A 23761-nucleotide genomic window follows, 5' to 3' on the forward strand; every position below is an offset into this window, starting at 1 on the left:
GATTCAAACCAGTATTTACCAAGTGCCTATTGTAAAGAAGGTACACATAAGTCGAATAAGAAAACGCTTATTAAATGTTATTGTTGACACAACAAGTACTTGTGCAAAAAGCTGTCTCATCATACTTTACATGAGGTTTTGGTAAAGTGATAAGCACGAGACCCAAATTACAGACCAAATCTACTTCCTCTATTATATAAGAAAGAAAAACACACTTCAGGTGGAAAGAATACTCTATTTCAATACTTTAATATTGAAATCAGCTATCATACATATCCATCAGCTCTCATATTTCATTGTCCTTATCTCAGGAGATAAAGGGAGATTAATTTGATGAAGCATTCTCAGCAAATCTCAGCAAATCTACGACACTCTGTACTTCATTCCATCTTTATGTCAGGTCCTTTAATAAGTTACTTCTCATTCATTGTTTTCTAGGATTTATGAATTAGTGCAATACATCACTGAGGTATTATTTAAAAGGCAAATACCCTATAGATACGGATTTGTCATTCCAATTCCTTGGCACTCAATAACATAAGTGTCTTTAGATGCATCTTCATCTTCTGATTTCTTCACAGAGAATTTAGCCTGAAACCAGAAAAGTATTTAGTATATAAGTAATATGAGGAGGGATGGAGGGAGAGCCCATAAATCCAATTTAAAAAGGCAGGCAGTTAATATCAAACTCATTTTACTGAAGCAGCTAGAGGCACAAAGATCAAATGACTCATGAGAAATTCAGTAGCCTGGATATAAGATATTTTGCTCCAGAACCATGACTCTTGTTCAGAAACAATACTTGTGCAGTTCTGTCAGAATGTATAGCCTGGGCCCCACTCCATATCCACTGAATCAAAATCCCCAGGATATTTGTAGGCTAGGCAATTATCATTTTTAAAATCTCAACTGTTAGCTGTAACATACCTTCACTACTTACTTCCTAAATTTTTTCTAAAACATGGCACTGAAGCGTTTATACTTCTTATTTTGTCAAGTATCCAAGTTTTTAATTTCCCTCAAATTTTTCTTGCCAATTTAATTCCCTAAATACACTATTCAAAAAAAATCTAGTTCAGAGAAGGAAGGTGGGGGGAGGCCCTTCATCTTTATTGGGCTTAACATTGTATTTTTCACTTGTTAACTAATTCAAGTTTGGCTTTGAAATATATCTCTATCACTGTATTCTGGAAACTTTTTTTTTTTCTTAAGATTTTATTTATTTATTTGACAGAGAGAGAGAAAGCACAGGTAGGCAGAGCGGCAGGCAGAGAGAGAGGGAGAAGTAGGCTCTCCACTGAGCAGGGAGCCGGATGTGGGGGTCGATCCCATGACCCCGGGGATCATGACCTGAGCCAAAGGCAGCTGCTTAATCGACTGAGCCACCCAGGCACCCCTAGAAACATTTTTTTTTTTAAAGCTACTGTGTTGGGGTGCCTGGGTGGCTCAGTCGTTAAGCGTCTGGCTTCAGCTTGGGCCATGATCCCAGGGTCCTGGGATCGAGCCCCAAGTCGGGCTCCCTGCTCGGCGGGAAGCCTGCTTCTCCCTCTCCCACTCCCCCTGCTTGTGTTCCCTCTCTCGCTGTCTCTCTCTCTGTCAAATAAATAAAATCTTTAAAAAAAAAAAAGCTACTGTGTTCATTCTAACAAAACAATTAAAATCAAAACAGAGTGGATTGAATTTGTAGCAAAGGGATTTCAGGTGTGCCTAAAACCTTAGGATTCTATGAAACACAATTTGAAAACCATCATTCTGGGGTCCTGTTAAATAGTAATATTCACAAATTATTCCAGTTTCAGTATTATGTGGCAGTGTACTGATACACAGTAGGTACTGAAAATTATTGTTGAATGAATAAACACTGAATTCTGAGCTATATAGCCAAATTATTTATGTTATTATATATGTGTATATGTATTTTTAACATTGTAAGCATTATATAAACATGAAACATAGGAACAATCAAGGAAATCATTTCTAACCTATATATAAACATATTGAAAACTACAAAAATTTAAAGCTGGAAGGAGCCTTAAGGGATTATGTACCAGTCTAATTTTACAGATCAATTATCTGCACTGAGGCACAGCAAGATAAAGCAGCTCACCCGAAGTCCCTCAGTTAAAATACAACAAAGCTGAACAAGAAACCAGAGCTATAAATGCCAAGTCACAGCACTTTTCACTGTGTACTCACTTCAAATAACATGTCAGTGTCTATCATATGCAAAGTACTATAAAAGGGAAGACTAAATGAATACAACTTGGTCCTTAACTCTCAAGGAGATCATAGTCTACAAAGAAAGACAACAATTACAAATACAGCATTAATGGAAAAATAAAAAATACAGTTAACTATCTCTCTACATCAAATATAATTTGCCTTTAATTCCTATTAGCCTTTTCCTACAATTGAACCAATATTTATCTATGCTTGTTTTTCCCTTTTTTTTTTTAAAGACTTATTTCTTTATTTTAGAAAGAGAGAGAAAAAGAGCATAAGCAGGAGGGACAGAGGGAGAGGGAAAGAGAATCTCAAGCAGACTCTGTGCTCAGTGCAGAGCCTGATGTGGGGCTCAGTCTCACAACCATGAGATCATGACCTGAGCCAAAACGAAGAGTCGGACATTTAACTGACTGCGCCACCCAGGTGCCCCTTATCTATGCTTTCTATAAGAAAAAAGATGTATGTTAATAAAAATCAGACAAATAAACTGTTGGGAGTAGGGCAACAGTGACTTTGTGCTTAGTACACTTCTACAGTGGTTATTTTTTTTAAATAGTGTGAGTTACTTTTATAATTTTTAAAAATACGTAAGGTCAGCACCTTCATAAAATTCTGAGTTATAAATTTCATATCACTTTATGAAATTACAAAGACTACAGCAAAATGGAACTATGCAACATTACTGAAAAAGGCAAGAAATGGAGCTGTATGCATTAAGTGTAAAAAAAAATACAAAAAGAAAACCCTTTTAAGAGGAAAATACCTAAATGTCAACAGTGGTTTTACTGGCAAAAGGGAATTATGGCAGGTTTTTTTCCAAATTTTCTATAAGGAAATTATGTTAGTTCCAGATGAAATATACATGTTAGTCACTCTTTTAAATTAAGAATGCTGTAGAAAAGGTACAAATATGAGCTTATACAATACTAAATCCTATTTCACTAAAAACTGTAAATCTATTCTGGTAAAAGTTAAGAGGGTTGGTATTAAAATTTCAGCAAATATCCCATTCTACCACAGAATCATAAGAAAACAAAACATTTAAAATGTTATATAAATACTTAAGTTTATGGCCAACTATAAATCCCTTATGATTTGATTTCATAGTTCTCATCAAAACATCTTTATTCTGTAAGGCAGTACCACTGCGGGCTCTGATGCATGCTTTCCTGGGTTTGCTCAAAGTACAGTTCTGCCACTAAGAAACTATATGGTCTTGAGCAATTAACTGAATCCCTCTACCTCACTTCACTCACATGCAAAATGAAGAATAATAATAAACAGCCACCTAAAATGGTTATGCAGAGGGACACCTGGGTGGCTCAGTCAGTTGAGCGTTGGACTCTTGATTTCGGCTCAAGTCGTGACCTTGGGTTCGTGGGATCGAGCCCCATGTGGGGCTCCACACTTGGAGGGGAGTCTGCTTGAGATTCTCTTTCCCTCTCCCTGTGCCCCTCCCCCTAGCTCTTGTGCTCTAATAAATAAATGAATCCTTGAAAATAAATAAATATGGGCGCCTGGGTGGCTTAGTCAGTTAAGCATCTGCCTTTGGCTCAGGTCATGATCTTGGGGTACTGGGATCAAACTCTTCATCGGGCTCCCTGCTCAGCAGAAGTCTGCTTCTTCCTCTCCCTCTGCCTCTCCCCTTGCCTATGCTCTCTCTCAAATAAATAAATAAAATCTTTAAATAAATAAATAATAAAATGGTTATGCAGAGTAAGATGATGCAGGTAAATTGCTGAGTTAGCTCAATGTCTGCCACACAGGAAGTACTAGCTGAGTGATAGCAATTATGATTACCATTAAGTTTTTTTTTTTTTTTAAAGATTTTATTTATTTATTTGAGAGAGAGAAAGCACATGAGAGGGGGGAGGGTCAGAGGGAGAAGCAGACTCCCTGCTGAGCAGGGAGCCCGATGCGGGACTCGATCCTGGGACTCCAGGATCATGACCTGAGCCGAAGGCAGTCGCTTAACCAACTGAGCCACCTAGGCACCCAACCATTAAGTTTTCTGTTTATTACAATCTGACCCAAAACTGGCTACAGTAAAAATCAGTTACTCTTTCTAATGGAATACTCACCTTTGCTAGCTGTTCAGCAAAATGAATAGCCGTTTGTGTATGGAGTGTAACTGGTCCTGTTTTTATTCTGGAAACTCCACAGGCTAATGCCATAAAAATTATCAGCTATTAAAAAAAGAACAAAGAAGAAAAATTTCACACATTTACCAATATTTGGAGTTAAAATTCTACTGCTTACCACATGAAAATACTATTAGAAATCAAAACAGCTAAAAGAATTTCTACTTCTTTAGGTTTCCAAAAGTCCTAAGATGATGATAGAAAACCTGTGTCACCCACAGTCTGTGGTATGGTACAGAAATGCTTAGCAGCAGTTGTCAACATAGATTTTCTAAAATTACTGTTTAAGAAAAAATATAGAGTTAAAAGTTAATATACTTAATCAGACCAACTGTCTCTACAAGCTGAATATATGACAAACTTCTTCCACTCTCTAAAATTACAACATTTGAACAGGTAAATAAACACACTAATACAGAATTACTGGGATTATAGAGTACACCAGGGTAAGAAGGAAGAGACTAGAAATAAGGGAAATTGTCTTAAGAAACTAGTTGGGGGGGGCGCCTGGCCGGCCCAGTCAGAGGAGCATTCAACTCTTGATTTGGGGTTGTGAGTTCAAGCCTCATGCTGGGTGTAGAGTTACTTAAAATAATAAAATCTTAAAAAAAAAAGAAAGAAAGAAGGGAAAGAAAGAAAAGAAAGAAAGAGAAAGAAAGAAAGGAAGAAAGGAAGAAAGGAAGAAAAGAAAGGAAGGAAAGAAAGGAAGGAAAGAAAGGAAAGGAAAGGAAAGGAAAGGAAAGGAAAAAAGAAAGAAAGAAAAAGAAAGAAAGAAAGAAACTGGTTAAGAAATCCTGAAGAGTATATTTCTAAATATAGATTGCTGGTTTGAGATGAAGGAGAGAAAAGTGTGATAGAAAAAAAAGAAAATCTATCAAGACAGTGGGCCATAAAAAGATCTTCCTTGGAAATATTCACCAGCATCTCTCCATGTAAGTAGATGTGTTAAGTTTGAGAGGTCTAGGACACATCCAAGTGGAAATGCTGACAGATACAAGGGATATGAATTTGGAGTTAAGGAGAAAGGCCTGAGCTAGTGATATAAAGGTGGGAGTTGTTCGTACACAGGTGGTACATAAGCTGTGACACTGGTTTTGAAACACGTGAGGGAGTGAATATAGGTAAAGAAAAGACGCAGGAGTCTGAGCCTAGGGATTCTCCAAAATTTAGAAGTTGAGAAGATGAAAACAATGGTAATAACAAACTAGCAAAGAGACTAGAATACATGGCCAGGGAAAAAGAAAGATGATAATGTTTCAGAAAGCAAGTGAGAGGGGCGCCTGGGTGGCTCAGTTGATTAAGCATGTTAACTCCTGATTTCGGTTCAGGTCATGATCTCAGGGTTGTGAGATCCAACCTGCGGGGCCCTGTCCTGGGGCTCTGTCCTGGCCATGGGGCCTGCTTAAGAGTCTCTCTTTCCCTCTCCCTCTGCACCCATCCCCAACTCTAAAAAATTTAAAAATTAAAAAAAGAAAGCAAGTGAGGAAAGTATTTCAAGAAGGAAAGAGTGATCAATTGTGCCAAATGCTGTAGCCAGGTGAAGATGAAAACTGAAATTTGAGGTATATAATTCCAGAATATTTAAAAACTGGTTGAACTAGGACATGCCAATCAGTCTCTGAAAGTCAATGATTAAAATTTATATTCATTCTGGGGCACCTAGCGGGCTCAGTCGGAGAAGTGTACAATTCTTGATCTCAGGGTCGTGAGTTCAAGGCCCACATGGGGTATAGAGATTACTTAACTTAAAATGAATTTTATATTCAATCTAATTACCAAATATTCAAATCTAACAGGTGCAAAGGTTTTTATCCTAAAAGTATCATTACCTGGTCTTGCAGATACTCATCCACAGCACCACCATGTCTAAGATTTGCTAATAGCATTTCAGCAGCTTCAATTCCAACCTTGTCTGCATTTACACCTAGGACAGACACAATGGAAAAAAATTAAATTACAAAGAGGCAAAAAGTTGAATTAATATATCCCAGTTAGCACCGACCTAACATTTTTTAGGCCTCTGAATTCACCCAACGCAATTTTTAGGATAAGACCTTTAAGTATATTTAATCTTCTGAGAGTTTAGCACAGGCAAATAATTTATATCTTTAAATGAACCTAGTGGCGGAAAAACCAGGCTGCTTTGGCCGTTTTAGAAGTACTAATTATGAGGGGCGCCTGGGTGGCTCAGTTGGTTAGGTGTCTGACTCTTGGTTTCGGCTCGGGTCATGATCTCAGGGTCCTGGGATTGAGCCCCACATGGGGCTCTGCACTCAACATGGAGTCTGCTGGAGATTCTTTCTTTCTCCCTCTGCTCCTCCCGCTTGTATGCTCTCAAAATAAATCAATCAATCTTAAAAACAATTTTAAAATTATGAAACCAATTTATAACTAAGTTATGATCCTATATTGTTATACCTCAACTTCAAAATTTTAAATTTGCAATTTATACATGTTATAATTAGTCTGCAGGCAATTCTTTTAGAATTAAAGGATTTTTTTAAAAGTCAGAGAATTAATTTTCATCTAAGGAAGAGCAGATAAAAATTCTCATGTCAAATATTGTAAAATTTTATTCCTTTAAGATTTAAACAGGCATTATCTTATTTTGAAAATAAGGCAGAATATTTATCCCCATGCCCTACTCTCTGATTCTCCACACTTACCCCAAATCCTCATACAATGCTGAATATAAAATAAGTCTGTCAAAAGTAGTGGAATATCAAATGATTTTTTTTTTAAGATTTATTTATTTGAGAGAGAGAGAGTGCAGGGGGAGGGGCAGAGGGACAGAGGAAGAGGGAGAGAGAATCCTCAAGCAGACTCCCTGCTGAGCACAGAGCCTGACCCAGGGCTGGATCCCAGGACCCTGAAATCATGACCCAAGCTGAAATCAAGAGTCGGCTGCTTAACCAACTGAGCCACCCAGGCATCCCTCAAATGATTCTTTTAAAGTATTTATTTTAAACTAAAAGAAGCCCCTGGCTACAAATAAAAATGTCTTTTAAGACATGACAATGTGGTTAGTTTTTATTTCTATTTTATATTTGGAAATTCATTTGATTATGAATATGCCTTGGTAAGATTTCCCAGAAAAGTGGAATTTTCAAAATTTTAACTGTTTTTCCTTACAGCAGTTATTATAATATAATAAATTAACTATCTTTACAACATCCATCAGTCAAGTACATGACTGAATGAAGTGGTCTGGAATATGTGGTATCAATCTCAACTACTCAGCCTCTTCTGTTTCTTCTTCCAAGTGGAGATGGAAATGGATATGATAAAACCTAAGCTGCAAAGTTGTTACAGAAATTAGAGATAATATTTATAAAGCATATGTTACCATGACTGGTTCATAATAAGCTATTGATAATAACAGTTAATACTGAGCACCTAGTATGTGTGTCCCACACTAAGTAATAGGAACTGGTTCCTCTGGTAAGACAACATAAAAAAATACTCATATATTAGAGAACCAGAGGATAAGCAGGGACTAAGCTCTAAGGTATAAACTATATCCCCAGTGAAAGTTCAGAGAAGGAAAAGATTATAGGTTCTAGAACAATTAGAGAAGGTTTCATGAAGCATAAAGGACTCAAGTGAGTGCTTTAAGAATGGCTAAAATTTGCATGGAGGATGAGGGAGAAGGAAAGAGTTCCTGACTTGGCAGTATTAGAGAGCAGCAGACGTGCTAAGGTTTCTCTGCCAAGTGGCAAAGTGTTTCCCACAGCCGTTCACACACCCTCTTACCCAGCCGCCTTGATAGTGAATAATGGTATGAATGGATCTACATCATTACCAGCTATTACTAGAGGTCTGTGGCAACTCAACAAAATGAAGTATATATGAGAAATCTGCTTATTAGTAGTATGTTCTTAAAAAAAGAGCAAAATCCTAATTTCCTCTGAAATTTTAATGCTTTTCTAACGGACAATCTACGGAACCCTGGGAATACCAAAATTATTGCACTGTTTGTCTCTTCTGCCAGACTAAGCCAGGAAACAGGACAGTGGTTCTCATGTCAGTGACCCTAGTATATACTACCTGGCACATCTTGGTACCCAATGAACTCATATTCTACCCAATGTCTCCCCAGCACTTACTACTTACATGGGCTCCAATCTCTGCTTTATACTGTGCATTATCCTTACTTTCTCAAGACTGTTAGGTACAGGGAAGAATCAATGTGGCTCACTATCCACATTGATTCTTTCCTGTACCTAACAAGTAATTAGTGTACTCTAAATATATTTTTGATCACTACTTCTCAAACTTCATTATACCTCAGAAGTATCCAATGAGCTTGTTAAAACAGATCCTTGGGCCCAACTTCCAGAGATTCTAATTTGATAGGTATGAAATAAACCCTCAAACTTGTATTTAAAACAAACTCTCAGATAATGCTGATATGCTGCCGGTCCACCAATCACATTTTAAGTAGCACAGTTTTAAACAGAATTCATTGGGGCGCCTGGGTGGCTTAGTCGTTAAGCGTCTGCCTTCGGCTCAGGTCGTGATCCCCAGGGTCCTGGGATCGAGCCCCGCATCGGGCTCCCTGCTCCGCAGGAAGCCTGGTTTTCCTTCTCCCACTCCCCCTGCTTGTGTTCCCTCTCTCGCTATGTCTCTCTGTCAAATAAATAAAATCTTTAAAAAAAAAAAAAAAGAATAAATAGAATTCATTTATGTCAGTTCAACTGGAGATGTTGATTTTACTTATTCCACTTTGTTGGTAAGATCTGATACCCAACTAGTATCTACATCTACCAAGTGAGCAGACTAAGATTACCTGAAATTTTTTATTTTCAGCAGTAATAAATGTGATTAAACAGAACAGCAAGGGTAAGCATCTTTTAAAGATCTACAAAGTAGGAATAAAGCAATCAACTACCACACAAACAACAAGAAGTCCACCTAGAAGTCACCTCAATGGCAAAAGTAACTTCAAATATTACAATTAGATGTATACACGTATCTCCTCTCCCAAATATACTAAATCTTAACTACACTTCCCTTTCACAAAAATATTGTTTTTTTAAATCACCAATGTAATAACTGATACAGGGAAGAATCACCAATAGACACTAAAACCACTGGATGAAAGCTGTATAGGAATAAGATAATCAGATGGTCTCAAAGTATTATACCAGATGACTTATTACTTATAAAAAGGGAAAGGATTTATAGCAGACAGACCTGGAGGACACTACTTTAACCAAGTGATCACAGTCAGCTTTACCAATAAAGGACAAATTGACATTATCACCAACCCTGTTGTGATACAATGGAATGTCCACAGTCAGCTATTCCTACTAAAAATGTTTCACCTGAATATATCTAATCATGAGACAATCAGACAAATCCAAATTGTGGGAAATCCTATGAGACAATGGCCTGGACTTTTCAAAATGTTAGTATCGTGAAAGAAAAAAAAGGTGAAACTATTCTGTAGTAGAAAAGAAATTAAACAGACATGACCAATTGCTGTGAGTGCTAAAAACAAAACAAAACAAAAACCACTGCTCTAAAAAATATTTTGGAGGCAACTGGTTATGTATGAATATAAACAGACAAATTCTCTGGGTATAAAAATGGTATTGTGATTACACAGATACTGCTCTTTGGACATCCGTGCTGCAGTATTCAAGGGTGAGAAACGGCATCTGCAACTTACATTGAAATAGTTAAGAAACACACAAACTTGTAGCTAAAAGTTCACTACTGGTAAATCTTGGAGAACAGTGGATGGATGTTCATTAGTCATTCGACTTTTCTATAACTTTGAAATTTTTCAAAGTATAAAGTTAGGAGAAAGACTGAAAATTTAACTGACTCTAAAACAGAATCAGTTAACCATATCCTTTTACACTTATCATCTATCATGCTATAACATTCTAATCCTAACAGATAATTAAAAAATTTTACACCAGCACTGGAAATTGTGGACCCCCTTCATTTATCTGTACCTCGTTTACCAAGCGATGATCCAGCAAACAAACAGCCAGTGGATGTCTCAGCAATAATGCTATATAGGAAAAAATAAGCATTATTATCTATGCTATATTCTAAAATTACATGCAAAAACAATACAGTGGAATATTAAGTATGCAGAATCAGATCTATCTAGTAAATTGCAAAAGTGAAATTCTTTATACAGAGAGCGGCATGATTAGCATTCTCCAACTTCATTATGGTATCAGTATCCTTCAGCACTTCCGACAAGAAGTCACACTAGATTCTAATCCATTCACAGGTAAGGAATGGCTCTCCTTGAACTTTTGATACCATTTCTACTATACTATAAAGTATTTTATGATGGGTGCCTGGGTGGCTCAGTCAGTTGAGCATCCGACTCTTGATTTTGGCTCAGGTCATGAACTCGGGGTCATGAGATTGAGCCCTGCATGGGGCTCTATGCTCAGCGCAGAGTCTGCTTGGGATCTCTCTCTCCTTCTTCCTCTGCCCCTCCCCCCTCTCACGCTCTCTCTCCCTCTCCCCCCCAAAATAAATAAATAAATAAATCTGTAATAAAAATAAAAAATATAAAACGTCTTATGATTATCTAAAATGAAAAGGTTTTTCTATGTGTTCGAACTTAAGTGACCAACTTAATATATGCTATATCCTTAGGATGTTATATGTGAACCTCATGGAAACCACAAAACTAAAACTTTGAACGAAAGAACACTACCAAAAGTCATCAATCACAAGGGGAGCAAGAGAAAAAGAAACAGAGAAGGACTACAAGAACAACCGGAAAACAATTAACAGAATGGCAATAAGTACATACCTATCAATAATTACAAAAGCCAGAAGCAACTCAAGTGTCCATCAAGAGATGAATAGCTAAAGAAGATGTGGTACATATACACACAACAGAGTATTACTCAGCCATAACCAAGAATGAGATCTTGCCATTTATGACAACATGGATGGACCTAGAGGGTATTATGCTAACTTAAATAAGTCAGAGAAAGACAAATACCACAGAATTTCACTTATATGTGGAATCTAAAATACAAAACAAACAAACAAAAAGCACAAACAGACCCATAAATACAGAACAAAATGATGGTTGCCAGAGGGGAAGGGATGGAGGCTGGGCACAATGGGCAACAGGGAGTGGGAGATCCAGGCTTCCAGTTACAGAATGAGTAAGTCACAGGGATGAAAGGCCCAGCATAGGAATCTAGTCCATGGTACTATAATGGCATCATACGTAAGGTGACAGATGGGAGCTGAGATCATGAGTCGGACGCTCAACTAACTGACCCACCCAGGCCCTGCCTTCTCAATTCTTCTATACATTGAAATCTCACTGCATATACGTTTATCCTCATTTTCCATTTAACATTATAAACAAAAGCATTTTCCTGATATCATAAAATTCTTCCTAAACAATATTTAAAGTTATTAAAAAGTTAATCTCTAAGAAATTAGAGATAATATTTGTAAAGCATATGTTACCATGACTGGTTCATAATAAGCTATTGATAATAACAGTTAATACTGAGTACCTAGTATGTGTGTCCCACACTAAGTAATAGGAACTGGGATGGGAGCTGCACTTGGGGTGAGCAAAACATAACATATCGTCAAATCACTAGAGTATATACCTGAAATCAATGTAACATTGTGTGCCAACTATACTTCAATAAAGAAAAGATCTTTCTACAGAGATGTTTGGTTTTGTTTCACAGTTTTTAGATGGTATTATCAAATGTAGAACATGCATTTAAACTCTTTAATAGAAACTCTGAAAAAGAGACTTTTTATCCACAGGAGATACTCTCATACTTCAAAAGATCAATTAAAGCATTTTTATATTTAAATCAATATAATTAATCAATATAATTCTTCTCTAAATAGATCTTTGCCAGATCTAATATTTACATGTAAATGGACTTCACATTTGAGGTACAGAAAAACAACCGGAAATATTTCTCTCAGGATCAGCTTCAAAGGCTAACTTCTGATTAAATTAAGAGTCAGAGGACTCTTACAATGTAATAAAAAGCAAACCATCCTCAGAAAAAAAATTCAGCATAAAATAATCATCTTAATTCATCATACTATTGTTTTAGGTAGCAATGTCCTTAAAAATATGCCTTTTTAAAACTGTAATATTTCAACAAAAAAACTACAAATCTTTCACTTAAACAGGATAATTATTTCAGAGCTCTCAATCAGTATCCAGGAAAAAGGTATTGTCTCACATTATTCCATTTCCATTGCCAAAGGCTTGGTCTTTAGGTTCCTGAACAGGCTGGATGTTAACATAAAGATCCCTAATCTCCTTTCTGATGCATCTTACAGCTGCCGCCGCCATATCTTTTGCTACCTATTTTGGCAAGACAGAAAAATAGGATAAAATAAATTAATGATTATTTTGACAATTGTTTTCAAGCCTTCAAAGAAACATATAATACTTAATAACTTTCACATGCATTATATAAAAACTAGATTTTCAAGAGTAAAGAGCACAGATGTTTAAGAAAAAATTTTAATGAAAAGATATATTAAAAAATTAAGTGCTTTAGGGGCACCTGGCTGGCTCAGTCAGTGGAACATGCACCTTTTTTCCTTTTTTAAAAAATTTTATTTACTTACTGGAGAGAGAGCGAGAGAGCAGAGAGGGAGAGGGAGAAGCAGATTCCCCACTGAGCAGGGAGCCCGACGTGGGGCTCAATCCCAGGACCCTGGGATCATGATCTGAGCCAAAGGCAGACACTTAACCAACTGAGCCACTGAGATGCCCCATGGAGTGGAGGATGTAACTCCTGATCTCAGGGGTTTAAGTTCTACTTCCATGTTGGGCACAGAGAGTACTTAAAAATAAAATCTTTAAAAAAAAATTGAGTGCTTTCAATTATTTCAAAATTTAGCTGACATAATGCCAAGACCCACATACACTTCTAGACAACTTACTTTAAATGGCAAAACACCAGCAACAAAAGCTCTTCCATATATCTTAGTCACAGAGCCACGGTCAGTTAAATTTATTGGATTCAACTGTTTAACTGGTGACATTCGGACAATCACTTCACCACCCCCTTTTGGGTAGTAACCCCTACAGAAAGTATGACAAATACATAAATTGCTTGTACAACAAAAATAAAACTGAACACTTACAATAAAATAACATGTGAATGATATCCAAACATATAATTCATGTTTGAAATTTCCAAGTAATGTTTTAGGTTTGTGCTGTCCAATATGGTAGCCACAGACTACATGTGACCATTTAAATTTAAATGTAATTTAAAACTCAGCTCCCCAGTCACACTGGCCACATTTCAAGTGCTCAACAGTCATATGTGGCTAGTGACTACTATACTGGGCAGATAGGGAACATTTCCCTCAATGCAGAAAGTTCTTTTTGACAGTACTGTTTTAGAATATAAGCTCCTTGATGGTAGGACTTTGTCTATTTTGTTCCTGCTATATTCCAGCACCCTAAAACAATGTCTGGTAAGTAGGAGGTACTCAGTAATATATGATGAATATTGAAGCAGCTGAACATTAACAAAATTTTAACTCAAATACTGAGTGTCACTTATTCTATAGAGGATGCTGGGAACATAAAGATGAGAGTAACAGCGCTCCTATCCATAAGGAGCTCCCCATCTGGTAAAGAGATGGCTGCACAACCTCCCAGAACACGTCAGGCTGTACAAAAGACTACAAAGAGAGGTGCAAATATGAATTCCAACTGAGACACACTCAGGGACAATTCACACAAGAAATTACAAGTTACATTTTGAAAAAATACAGGATTTCTAGTTTCTAAGAGAGCAAGGGAGGAAAAACATGAACAAAAAAATGAAAGCCCAAAGGCACAGATTAGTTTTAAAGAGCAAGCAAACGTGTGTACATGTTTGTACAGGGGGCAGCGGAAGCTAGAAAGCTAAACTGGAACAAGACTGCAGCACACTTAAATGCCCCACCAAGAAATCTGGCCTTGTTATTATGTGGCAGAAGGGAAGCCTTGAAGAGTAATAATCTGAATGCCTAATGTGTTTCTTTGAAAAATAATTGATTGCACTGTGGAAGAGAATCCCTTTTATGACCCTGCCATGCCTAGTCCAGTTGTCTGCACACAGAAAGTACTCAATCTGTGCTGAGCATGGATAACACTAGATGTGAAGGTCCCTCAGGGTAGCAATTCCCTTGAAAATATTTCCCCCAGAAACAAGCAAATACCATATGTAGGTGCTTTCAAGTCCCCATGCCCCTGCTGCTTACTGTTTTTAAGCCACACAAAGCATAATTATTTCCTATAAACTGTATTTCCTGCAAGTATTTCCTAATTACTACGAGAAGTAGTGGGTTGCAGAATAATTCTCTAAGGTCTAACTTTCCCACTACTCTAAGTACAAATAGTGGGTCAAAGGGCTAACAAATAAGTAACTTACCTCATTTTAATGTCACAATTAAATTTGAAACCAAATTTTTCCACAATTGGCTTGAAAACCTGAAAAATCAGTTTATTGTTACTTTAACCACAAATATTCACTGATTCAACAAGCATATTTATTAAACAAAAGTGCTCTGCACTGAGCTAGCAAGAAGGCACTATGGATAAATACTGATATAAAAATGGGTAGGCTAGTTCTATTTTTCAAATAAAATAACTGATACGTAAACCAAAATTAAAAATTTAATATTTAATTAATCAGGGCTGTGCCAGTCTAATGAAAAAAATGTCAGAACTCAGGATACTTGGGGCGCCTGGGTGGCTCAGTTGGTTAAGCGACTGCCTTCGGCTCAGGTCGTGATCCTGGAGTCCCTGGATCGAGTCCCGCATCGGGCTCCCTGCTCGTCGGGGGGTCTGCTTCTCCCTCTGACCCTCTTCCCTCTCGTGCTCTCTGTCTCTCATTCTCTCTCTCTCTCAAATAAATAAATAAAATCTTTAAAAAAAAAAAAAAAAAAGAACTCAGGATACTTGATCCCAGTGGTTATTTTACTCCATAGGACAGTATTTCCTAACCCTTCACTATATAATGCATAAGAAATTAGGGGATATTGGTGAACAGCATTCCATTCTGCCATCTCAATTTTTTTAAAAGATTTATTTATTTATTTATTTGAGAGAGAGAAAGAACAAGTGGGGGAGGGGCAGAGGGAGAGGGAGAGAGGGAATCCCAAGCAGGCTCTATGCCCAGCAAGGAGCCCAACACAGGGCTTGATTCCACGACCCTGAGATCATGAGTCGGACGCTCAACTAACTGACCCACCCAGGCCCTGCCTTCTCAATTCTTCTATACATTGAAATCTCACTGCGTATACGTTTATCCTCATTTTCCATTTAACATTATAAACAAAAGCATTTTCCTGATATCATAAAATTCTTCCTAAACAATATTTAAATAACTGCATGGCATTCTAGCAAATTTATTTAACCATTCCCTCAGTTTTCAATATTACATAATTATATATGTTATATAATTATTATTATAGTCTATAATGCTCTGCTCAAATACCTTCAACATTTATCTTTTGCTGCAGTCTGTAATATTTAATTAGGGTCATTTCCTTGAAGTTGAATTATTAGGTGAGGAGAGATTAACTTTCATTACACATCCTATCAAACTAAAATTTAAAAGACTGTACCATCTAGGGGCACCTCGGTGGCTCAGTCAGTTGAGCCTCCAACTCTTGATTTTGGCTCAGGTCATAATCTGGGGGTCATGAGATCAAGCCCAGCGTCAAGCTCCATGCTGGGTGTGGAACCTGCTTAAGATTCTCTCCCTCTGCCCCTCCCCATGCCGCTGCACTCTCCCTCTAAAAAAAAAAAAGATTATACCATGTATTAAAATGGCAAAAAACTTAAATATCAAGGCCTGGGGAGATGCAGAATAGCTGAAACTCTTATACAGTGCTAGTGAAAATGCAAAAGAATGCAGCCACTTTGGATACCAAAACAATTTGGCAGCTTGTCATAAAGTTAGATATAGACTTACTATTACAAGCAATCCCTCTCCTTGGTACTTACCCAAAAGAAATGAAAAATTATGTTCACATAAAAAATCGGTACATATATCTTTTTAGTGACATTTTCATATTGTCAAAAACTAGAAACAACCCAAATGTCCTTCAGCAGATGGATGAATGGCTAAACAAACTGGGACATCCATGTAATAGGGACTACTTAGCTTTTATTGCTAAAACAAGTCACAGGGATGAATTTCAAACATATTATGGTAAGTGAAAAAACAAACAGGCTCAAAAGGCCACATACAGTATTATTCCTTTATATGGCATTCTGAAAAAAAGGCAAAACTATGATACAATACAGATCAGTAGTTGCCAGGGGCTGGGGTGTGGGACTGATAAAAAAGGAATATGAGGGGATTTTTTACAGTAATTCTGTATCTTGATTGTGGTGGCTAATTAACAACCGTATGTCAAAAATCACAGAATTGGGGTGGCTCAGTCGGTTAAGCGTCTGCCTTCGGCCCAGGTCATGATCCCAGGGTCCTGGGGATCGAGTCCTGCATCGGGCTCCCTGCTCAGAGGGAAGCCTGCTTCTCCCTCTGCCTGCCCCTGCCTCTGCTTGTGCTCTCTCCCTGACAAATAAATAAAATCTTAAAAAAAAAAAAAAATCACAGAATTATACCCTAAAAAGGTGTGTTTTACTATAATTACATCTCAATAAACGTGGAGGGAAAAAAATACCACTTTTCTCTCCTACTAACTGTGTAAGTATACTAAGTTTTATCATTTTCAAAATTTATAGTCAAAATACGGTACTTAATTTTTTTAAATTTTATCTTATTGAGGTAAGAACACTTAACATGAGATCTACCCTCTTAACAAATTTTTAAGTGTATAATATGTTATTGTTGACTATAGGTAAATGTTGTACAGATCTCTAGAGCACATTCATCTTGCCTAACTGAAATGTTATGCCTGTTGATTACTAACTCCCCATTTCCCCCTTCCCTCTACCCCATTCCACTCGTTGAGTCTATGAATTTGATTACTTTAGATACCTCATACAAGTGGAATCATGACAGTATTTGTCTTCATGTGACTGGTTATTTCACTTAGCATAATGTCCTCGAGGTTCATTCACGTGGTCACATATTCTTTAATTTTTTTAAGGTTGAATAGTATTCCACTCTATGTATATGCTACATTTTCTTTATCCATTCATCCATCAACAGACATTTAGGTTGCTTTCTCATCTTGGCTATTATGAATAGTGCTGCAATGAACATGGGAATGCTAATCTCTCCTCAAGATCCTGATTTTAATCCTTTTGGATAAATACTCAAAAGTGGGATTTCTGGATGATATGGTAGTTTTGTTTTTAATTCTTTGAGGAACCTTCACACTGTCTTCCTTAGCGGCTGCACCATTCTGCATTCCCACTAGTAGTGTGCGAGGGTTCCACTTCTCAACATCCTCACCAACTCTTGTCAAGCACAGTGTTTAACTCTTTGAGTTTTTTCTTCCAAATCCTAATTCCTGTATTTATAAAATGACTGGTTTATATAAGTAATATAGTTCATGTAACAATACACTTGAGGTTTTAAAAGAATTCACTATCAACACTGTTCTAAGATACAACACAAAATCTAAAGTAAACACAATCCCTTACCCTCTCCCGCAACACAACTAGACACCATGAAGAAATAAACAGGCATGCACATGAACCACTCAGGACATACTGGATAGAGAATGGAGATTCAGAAGAATATACGAGATCATCTTAGTTCATCAACAACAACAGAAGCACTTACCATGGTTGTGTAATCAATCTGCGGTGCCATTTCAGCATTAGTTCCGCCTTTTAAACGAAGTTCTGATGCAGAAGCAGCAAAGAGAACACAGGGCATTGAGACCTGCATCAGGAGGCACACACTCCTAAGGAAAAGGCAAAGCAGGGTTAGCGGAATTTTCTTTCTAAAGTCTCAAGAACGTGGTATTACTACACATCACCATTAGCTGGGGCACAGACAACTGGGAAGAAAGGTATATGCCGTCAAGTCTCAAGTTAAAAAAATACCCCATTAGAAAAGAGGGGGCACACCTGGCTGGCTCAGTCAGTAGAGCGTGCAACTCTTGATCTCAGGGTCATGAGTTCCGAGTCCCACACTGGGCGTAGAGCTTACTTTATTATTTTTTTAAGATTTTACTTATTTGTCAGAGAGAGAGAGCACAAGCAGGGGGAGCGGAAGGCAGAGGGAGAAGCAGGCTCCCTGCTAAGCAAGGAGGCCGATGTGGGACTTGATCCCAGGACCCTGGGATCATGACCTGAGCCGAAGGCAGATGATTAACCGACTGAGCCACCCAGGCGTCCCTAGAGCTTACTTTAAAAAACAAAACAAAACAAAACAAAATATAAAACAAAACAAAACACCTCAGTAACTAAGAAAATCCTGAATCTTAAAGAAAGACAGTATTTCACAGTAGAAGGAACTGGCCTTAAATGATCAGCAAATCTGGGTTTGAATCCAACTCATTAGTTGTGTGATCTTTCTTTAACTTAAAAGAAGTAAAAAAAGAATTTTTTAAAAATAAAACTATTGTTATAATGTTTTTATAAAGGGATTCCTGAAAGTGCAATTTATGAAAATTCATTTAATACAGTTAAAGTCTAAAAATACAGCACAGGAAATAGAGTCAATTAAATTGTAGTAACTTTTCTACAATGACAGATAGTTACACACACAAAAGTGAGGGTTTAGAAATACTTAAATAATTACATCTGAATCTCTACCATGCACAAGGCATTGTTCCAGATAACAAGTTAAGATACAGTGCCTACCACTGTGGAGTTTATGATATGATAGAATAATATTTTACAAAGACTGACAGCTGAATATTTTACATGGAAATAAGTTTAAAGGAAATAATCCTTGCTGTAACTCACCTCTGTTTGGTCATTATAGTAAAATAACATGAGAAATCATGAGAAATAATTCTAGAATATGAAGTATTTTAAAAAATGAAACACTTGGTCAGATTTTCTAAACGAGCTGTCACATTCATACACAGATTGTAGTATACATTAGACATAGCCTCTAATACCAAAAGACAGACCTTCACTTAACTTTCTCATGGTAACAATGCATATGTACTGAAATAAACAGTCTCTGTCACTGATAATGCATTTCATTAATTTAGTAAACATTTACTGACTGTGTAACATGTTAGGTATTATAAGAGAAAACACATAAAATATAATCCCTGTTCTTAAGGAGTTAAACAAGTGAGAAGCAAGTGAAAAAACTTGGAAATGTTTAGTTTACAGTAAACCATAAGGTTAACACTACTTAATTTCTCTGTGTTTATTCCCTCTGAGGACCCCAACATTTAAAGTGTTCTCCCCTCTCCACAGATAAAATCAGATTCTAAGAATAATAAAGAAAACCTTAGGGACGCCTGGGTGGCTCAGTTGGTTAAGCATCTGCCTTCGGCTCAGGTCATGATCCTGGGATCGAGCCCAATGTTGGGCTCCCTGCTCAGTGGGGAGTCTGCCTCTCCCTCTCCCTCTGCCTCTCCTCACCACACACTCTTGCTCTCTCTCCATCTCTTAAATAAATAAATAATCTTAAAAAAAAAAAAAAAAAGAAAACCTTAATTTTAGGAGATAAGAAATTGCGAAAACAAAGGTAGACACCTGAGAAAACACATGGTACTGTAATCACAGTGAAGGATAAAAATGTTAGAATGTGAATAAATAAGATGTTCTCTTGCTAGGAAAAAGCTTGGTTTAGTCTCCTGAATGGGGTTGTATTCACAACTTTAAACTCATTTCCCATATAGTCTAGTGGGTTAGAAGCCAGAAGGCCTACATTCTAATCTAGTTCTGTCCCTGACTCCATGACGTTAAGTAAATCACACCAGAGGCTCTTTATTCTCTCATTCACAAAGTGGAGGAAGGATTGGAAATACATGGTTTCTACTTTCCCTCTTGCAGCTTCAAAATTCTGTAATTTTGCTTTAATTTTTAGATAGTTGGTTGACTATAACTTTCCTCCCTTTCTTTACAGGAGAATACCCAAAATACTATACTGACTATAAAGAAAGATACCTCAAAATTCCTTACTCCCCTTAGAAAGTTCTCACTTGGCAAACCTCACCTTAGGCCTGGGCAGGTCCCTTTTCACAGAGGTCTATTCACAGCATCACTCAAGTCTCAATTATCACTAAACATTTTCTTTTTTTTAAAGATTTTATTTATTTGAGAGAGAGAGCACAGCGAGAGAGAGAGCAGAGCAAGAGAGAGAGCACGACTGGGGAGGGGGGAAGGGCAGGGGAGAAGCAGGCTCCCGGCGGAGCAGGGAGCCTGACGCGGGGCTCGATCCCAGGACCCCAGGATGATGACCTGAGCCAAAGGCAGACGCTTAACGACTGAGCCACCCAGGCACCCCATATATCTAAACATTTCTAAACAGGATAGCATAAGTATCTATTAAAAGACAACAAAAATACCTAGACTAGACTAAAAGTAGAATATGGTCCATAATTAGCTGCAAGCCCAAGAACTAAATATGCTACATACAATGCAAAAAACTACTCTTACTACAGGGCATAAAAACTTAGTCATTTTCCAATATTCAGTTTCTAAATAATAAAAAGAAACAAATAGGCTATACTATACACAAAAGAAAATTCTAGATTTAGTAGCTACAATTAATAAGCAATTAGGTACCCCAAACTACATAATCTCTATCCCTGAAAGGCTAGCGTTTTATCTCCATTTTAAAAGTGAGGAAACTAATGCCCAAAGAGGTTAAGCAACTTGTCTAGTAACGGTAGGTAGTACCTGCACCCAAATCCAGGTCTAACTCTAAAGCCCATACTTAAATGGAATGTAAGTGACACATACCCTGCTGTCTTGGTATCTGCTGTGTGGATTCCACCTTTAATCTTCTCTGGTGTGAACATTATTTCTGTTGAGCCGATTTCTGCCCCCTCCAGTTGCCCATCACACAAATCTCGAATCATTTCCAGTCCAGATAAATGTTGAGGCCTTCAGGTCATAATACTGCATCAAAACGTGTGCATTCAGACTGCCCATAGCCCCACATTTTATGACCCATTTACAAAACTGCAATGGCAAGAAAAGAGCAAGGTCTAACCACAACAAGTGCTATATCTTCAGTGTCAGAGCTTCTTCTGGGTTTTTATGTACCTAGACTACCCGCTTGAAGGCATCATTTGGTTCCTGCCAAATCACTTACTTTAGCTAAAAGCACATACATGGATGCATTGTTGCAAACGAGAAGTATGCAAAGAGGAAAACTGAAAAACTATCCCAGGGCCACCAATCTCACTTGCATGTCATTGAATAATCTATGGAACCTGTTATGGGCTGAACTGTGTTCCTCCAAAATTCTTACGTTGAAGCCCTAACCCCTAGTACCTCAGAATGTGACTATTTGGCATTAGGGCCTTTAAAGAGGTGATTAAGTTAAAAAGAGATAGGGGATGGCTGGCTGGCTCAGTCAGTAGAGCATGGGACTCTTGACTATGGGATTCTCTGTGGTATCTTTATAAAAAGAGGAGATTAGGACATACAGAGACATCAGGGGTACACATGCACGTAAGGATGACCATGTGAAGAGGCAGCAAGAGTGAGGCCATCTCCAAGCCAAGGAGAGAGACTGGGAAAGAATCTTCCCGTATGGCCCTCAGAGGAAACCAACCCTGCCAGCACCTTGATCTTGGACCTGCAGGCTTCAGAACAGTGAGAAAAATAAATTTCTGTTGTTTTGGCCACCCAGTCTGTGGTATTTCATTATGGCAGCTCTAGCAAACTAATGAGGTACCTAACACAGCCTTAATGAATTGGATTTTCCTATTGGTGAAACTGATTGCTGCAAACAAGTGCTGTGACTAAGGTAATCAATGTTCACACACATCAATAATTGCCTTTTAATAATTTCAAAATGGAATGTGAATAAAATAAAAGACTAAGAGACCGCTGATCTAGTAAAACGTCCAAAGGAATCAGTTTGGCTTCAACCTGGGTCCCCTTCTAACAGGTGCATATACCTGAAACTTAGCTAGTGACAAACCCAGCTTCCCAGACAGAAGGAAACAAAGTCAAGGGTCAACGTTTTTCCCTGTCCACAACTGATAATTCTGATTATACTCATAACTTCTTTGAGGTCTGAATGAAAGCTAGAACGACACATCTCAGGGTCCTTTCCTGAGCTATGATTCTAAAATGTGCAGCACCAGAGAACACACTGGTTAAAAAGTGGGGTTTCCTCTGGCCCTAACTGCTGCTCTGCCCTGATCCATCTTGCCCGCTGCTGCAACCTCTCCAGATACTTGAAATGCCCAATGACTTGAGAAAACATCTTAAAACACAACTTACCAGGAAGCTAGAGAACTCTAGCTATATAGAATAAACGTGGGCCTATTTTCTCAACTTGCCCCTTGTGGCTTTCAAGATCGCCTAGCCCCCAGCTACCGCTCGCCGCCCGAGCCGATGCATGGTCCCCCGGGGCCCTGGGGGCCGGCTTTTCAGATTCCTCAACTGTGGGGCGGCTGGATCTTACAAGCATCACCACCGGGCTCCCAATTCCCCAACCACATGGCGACCCAAACCCCAGGCCCGAGCACCACAGTCCGCCCCCCCTCCGACCCCACCGCCCGTCCCCCAGCCCGGCGCGGGCCCACCCGCCTCCTCCAGTCCCGCGGCCCCGCCCCCCAGCTTCCCGATTCACCTCAGGCCTGGCGTGCTGCGGCCGGCTCGGATCTTCTGTACCCGCAAGGGGAGGCCCAGGAGACAGCTCAGGGCTGTAGACACCCTCAGGATCTGGCCGCCCTGCCAAGGGTGTGGGTGGGGGAGGAGAGAGAACATCATCAGACAGGGACGCTCCCCAGTCGGGGCTTGCAGCGCCACCGGCCCTGTCCCGGGCCCCGCACTCACCCCTTCCATGATCCCGCCGTCCACCTCCACCCGCTGCCCCGCCATTGGGGGCGCCCTGGGGTCCGGCCCGCGGCGACAAAGCCTCTGCCGGAATGGGAGGAAGAAGAGACGCTCGCTCCCGCCCCGCAGCTCCGAAACCTCCGTCCCCGCTGAGGTCCGCGGGGTCTGGCGGAAGCACGAAAGCAGCGCCGGCTCCCGGGAAACCGGATGCAGCTGGAGCAAACCCCAACACTCAGCGCCGGGAACCCGGATCGCCCGGCCTAGCGGCAGTGCGCGTGCGCGCCACGCGGTGCTTAAAGAGGCGGTGCCGAGAAAATTTCGTCAAATCCGACGCTCTCCGGGACACGTGGCGGAAGCCTGGGAGGCATCCTGGGGCACTGTACTAAATGTGCGGCTTGAAGACAGCAGCAGGGAGCACCGCAATACACGCAGATTGAAGAAAGCCTACGTTTCAACTCAAACCGGATTCTCCAGTTGTCTCTCAGGCTTCTGCAAA

General features: G+C 38.9%; 1 protein-coding gene across 6 annotated transcripts; it reads right to left on the minus strand.

Moving 5' to 3' along the window:
* Window positions 1-233: 233 nt before the first annotated feature.
* RTCA (RNA 3'-terminal phosphate cyclase) lies at window positions 234-23540 on the minus strand. Of its 6 annotated transcripts, none has more exons than XM_036069535.2 (11): window positions 23266-23538; window positions 23060-23160; window positions 21211-21354; window positions 18116-18239; window positions 14783-14841; window positions 13296-13437; window positions 12584-12708; window positions 10334-10392; window positions 6197-6291; window positions 4308-4412; window positions 234-591 (listed from the first exon to the last, which is right to left on the minus strand). In XM_036069535.2, exons 1-11 carry the CDS (start codon window positions 23308-23310, stop codon window positions 493-495), a joined length of 1098 nt encoding a protein of 365 aa, XP_035925428.1. In that variant the 5' UTR covers window positions 23311-23538; the 3' UTR covers window positions 234-492. The 6 variants fall into 6 exon arrangements, with proteins under 6 accessions (XP_035925428.1, XP_077928821.1, XP_077928824.1 ...); XM_078072694.1 differs by lacking the exon at window positions 234-591 and adding an exon at window positions 2188-2293 and having other exon boundaries at window positions 23266-23540; XM_078072695.1 differs by lacking the exon at window positions 21211-21354 and having other exon boundaries at window positions 23266-23539.
* Window positions 23541-23761: the final 221 nt, after the last annotated feature.

The sequence above is a fragment of the Halichoerus grypus genome, chromosome 5 (assembly GCF_964656455.1).
Source record: "Halichoerus grypus chromosome 5, mHalGry1.hap1.1, whole genome shotgun sequence".
Lineage (NCBI taxonomy): Eukaryota > Metazoa > Chordata > Mammalia > Carnivora > Phocidae > Halichoerus > Halichoerus grypus.

Bases quoted from the DNA above. Each gene is read 5' to 3' on its own strand.
- RTCA (XM_036069535.2), bottom strand. From the start codon at position 23,310: ATGGCGGGGCAGCGGGTGGAGGTGGACGGCGGGATCATGGAAGGG. The intron at 14,842-18,115 runs GTAAGTGCTTCT...CTGATTTTTCAG, and splicing joins AGATTGATTACACAACCATG to GTTTTCAAGCCAATTGTGGA. The intron at 6,292-10,333 runs GTACAGATAAAT...TGTCTGTCCTAG, and splicing joins ATCATCGCTTGGTAAACGAG to GTGTAAATGCAGACAAGGTT.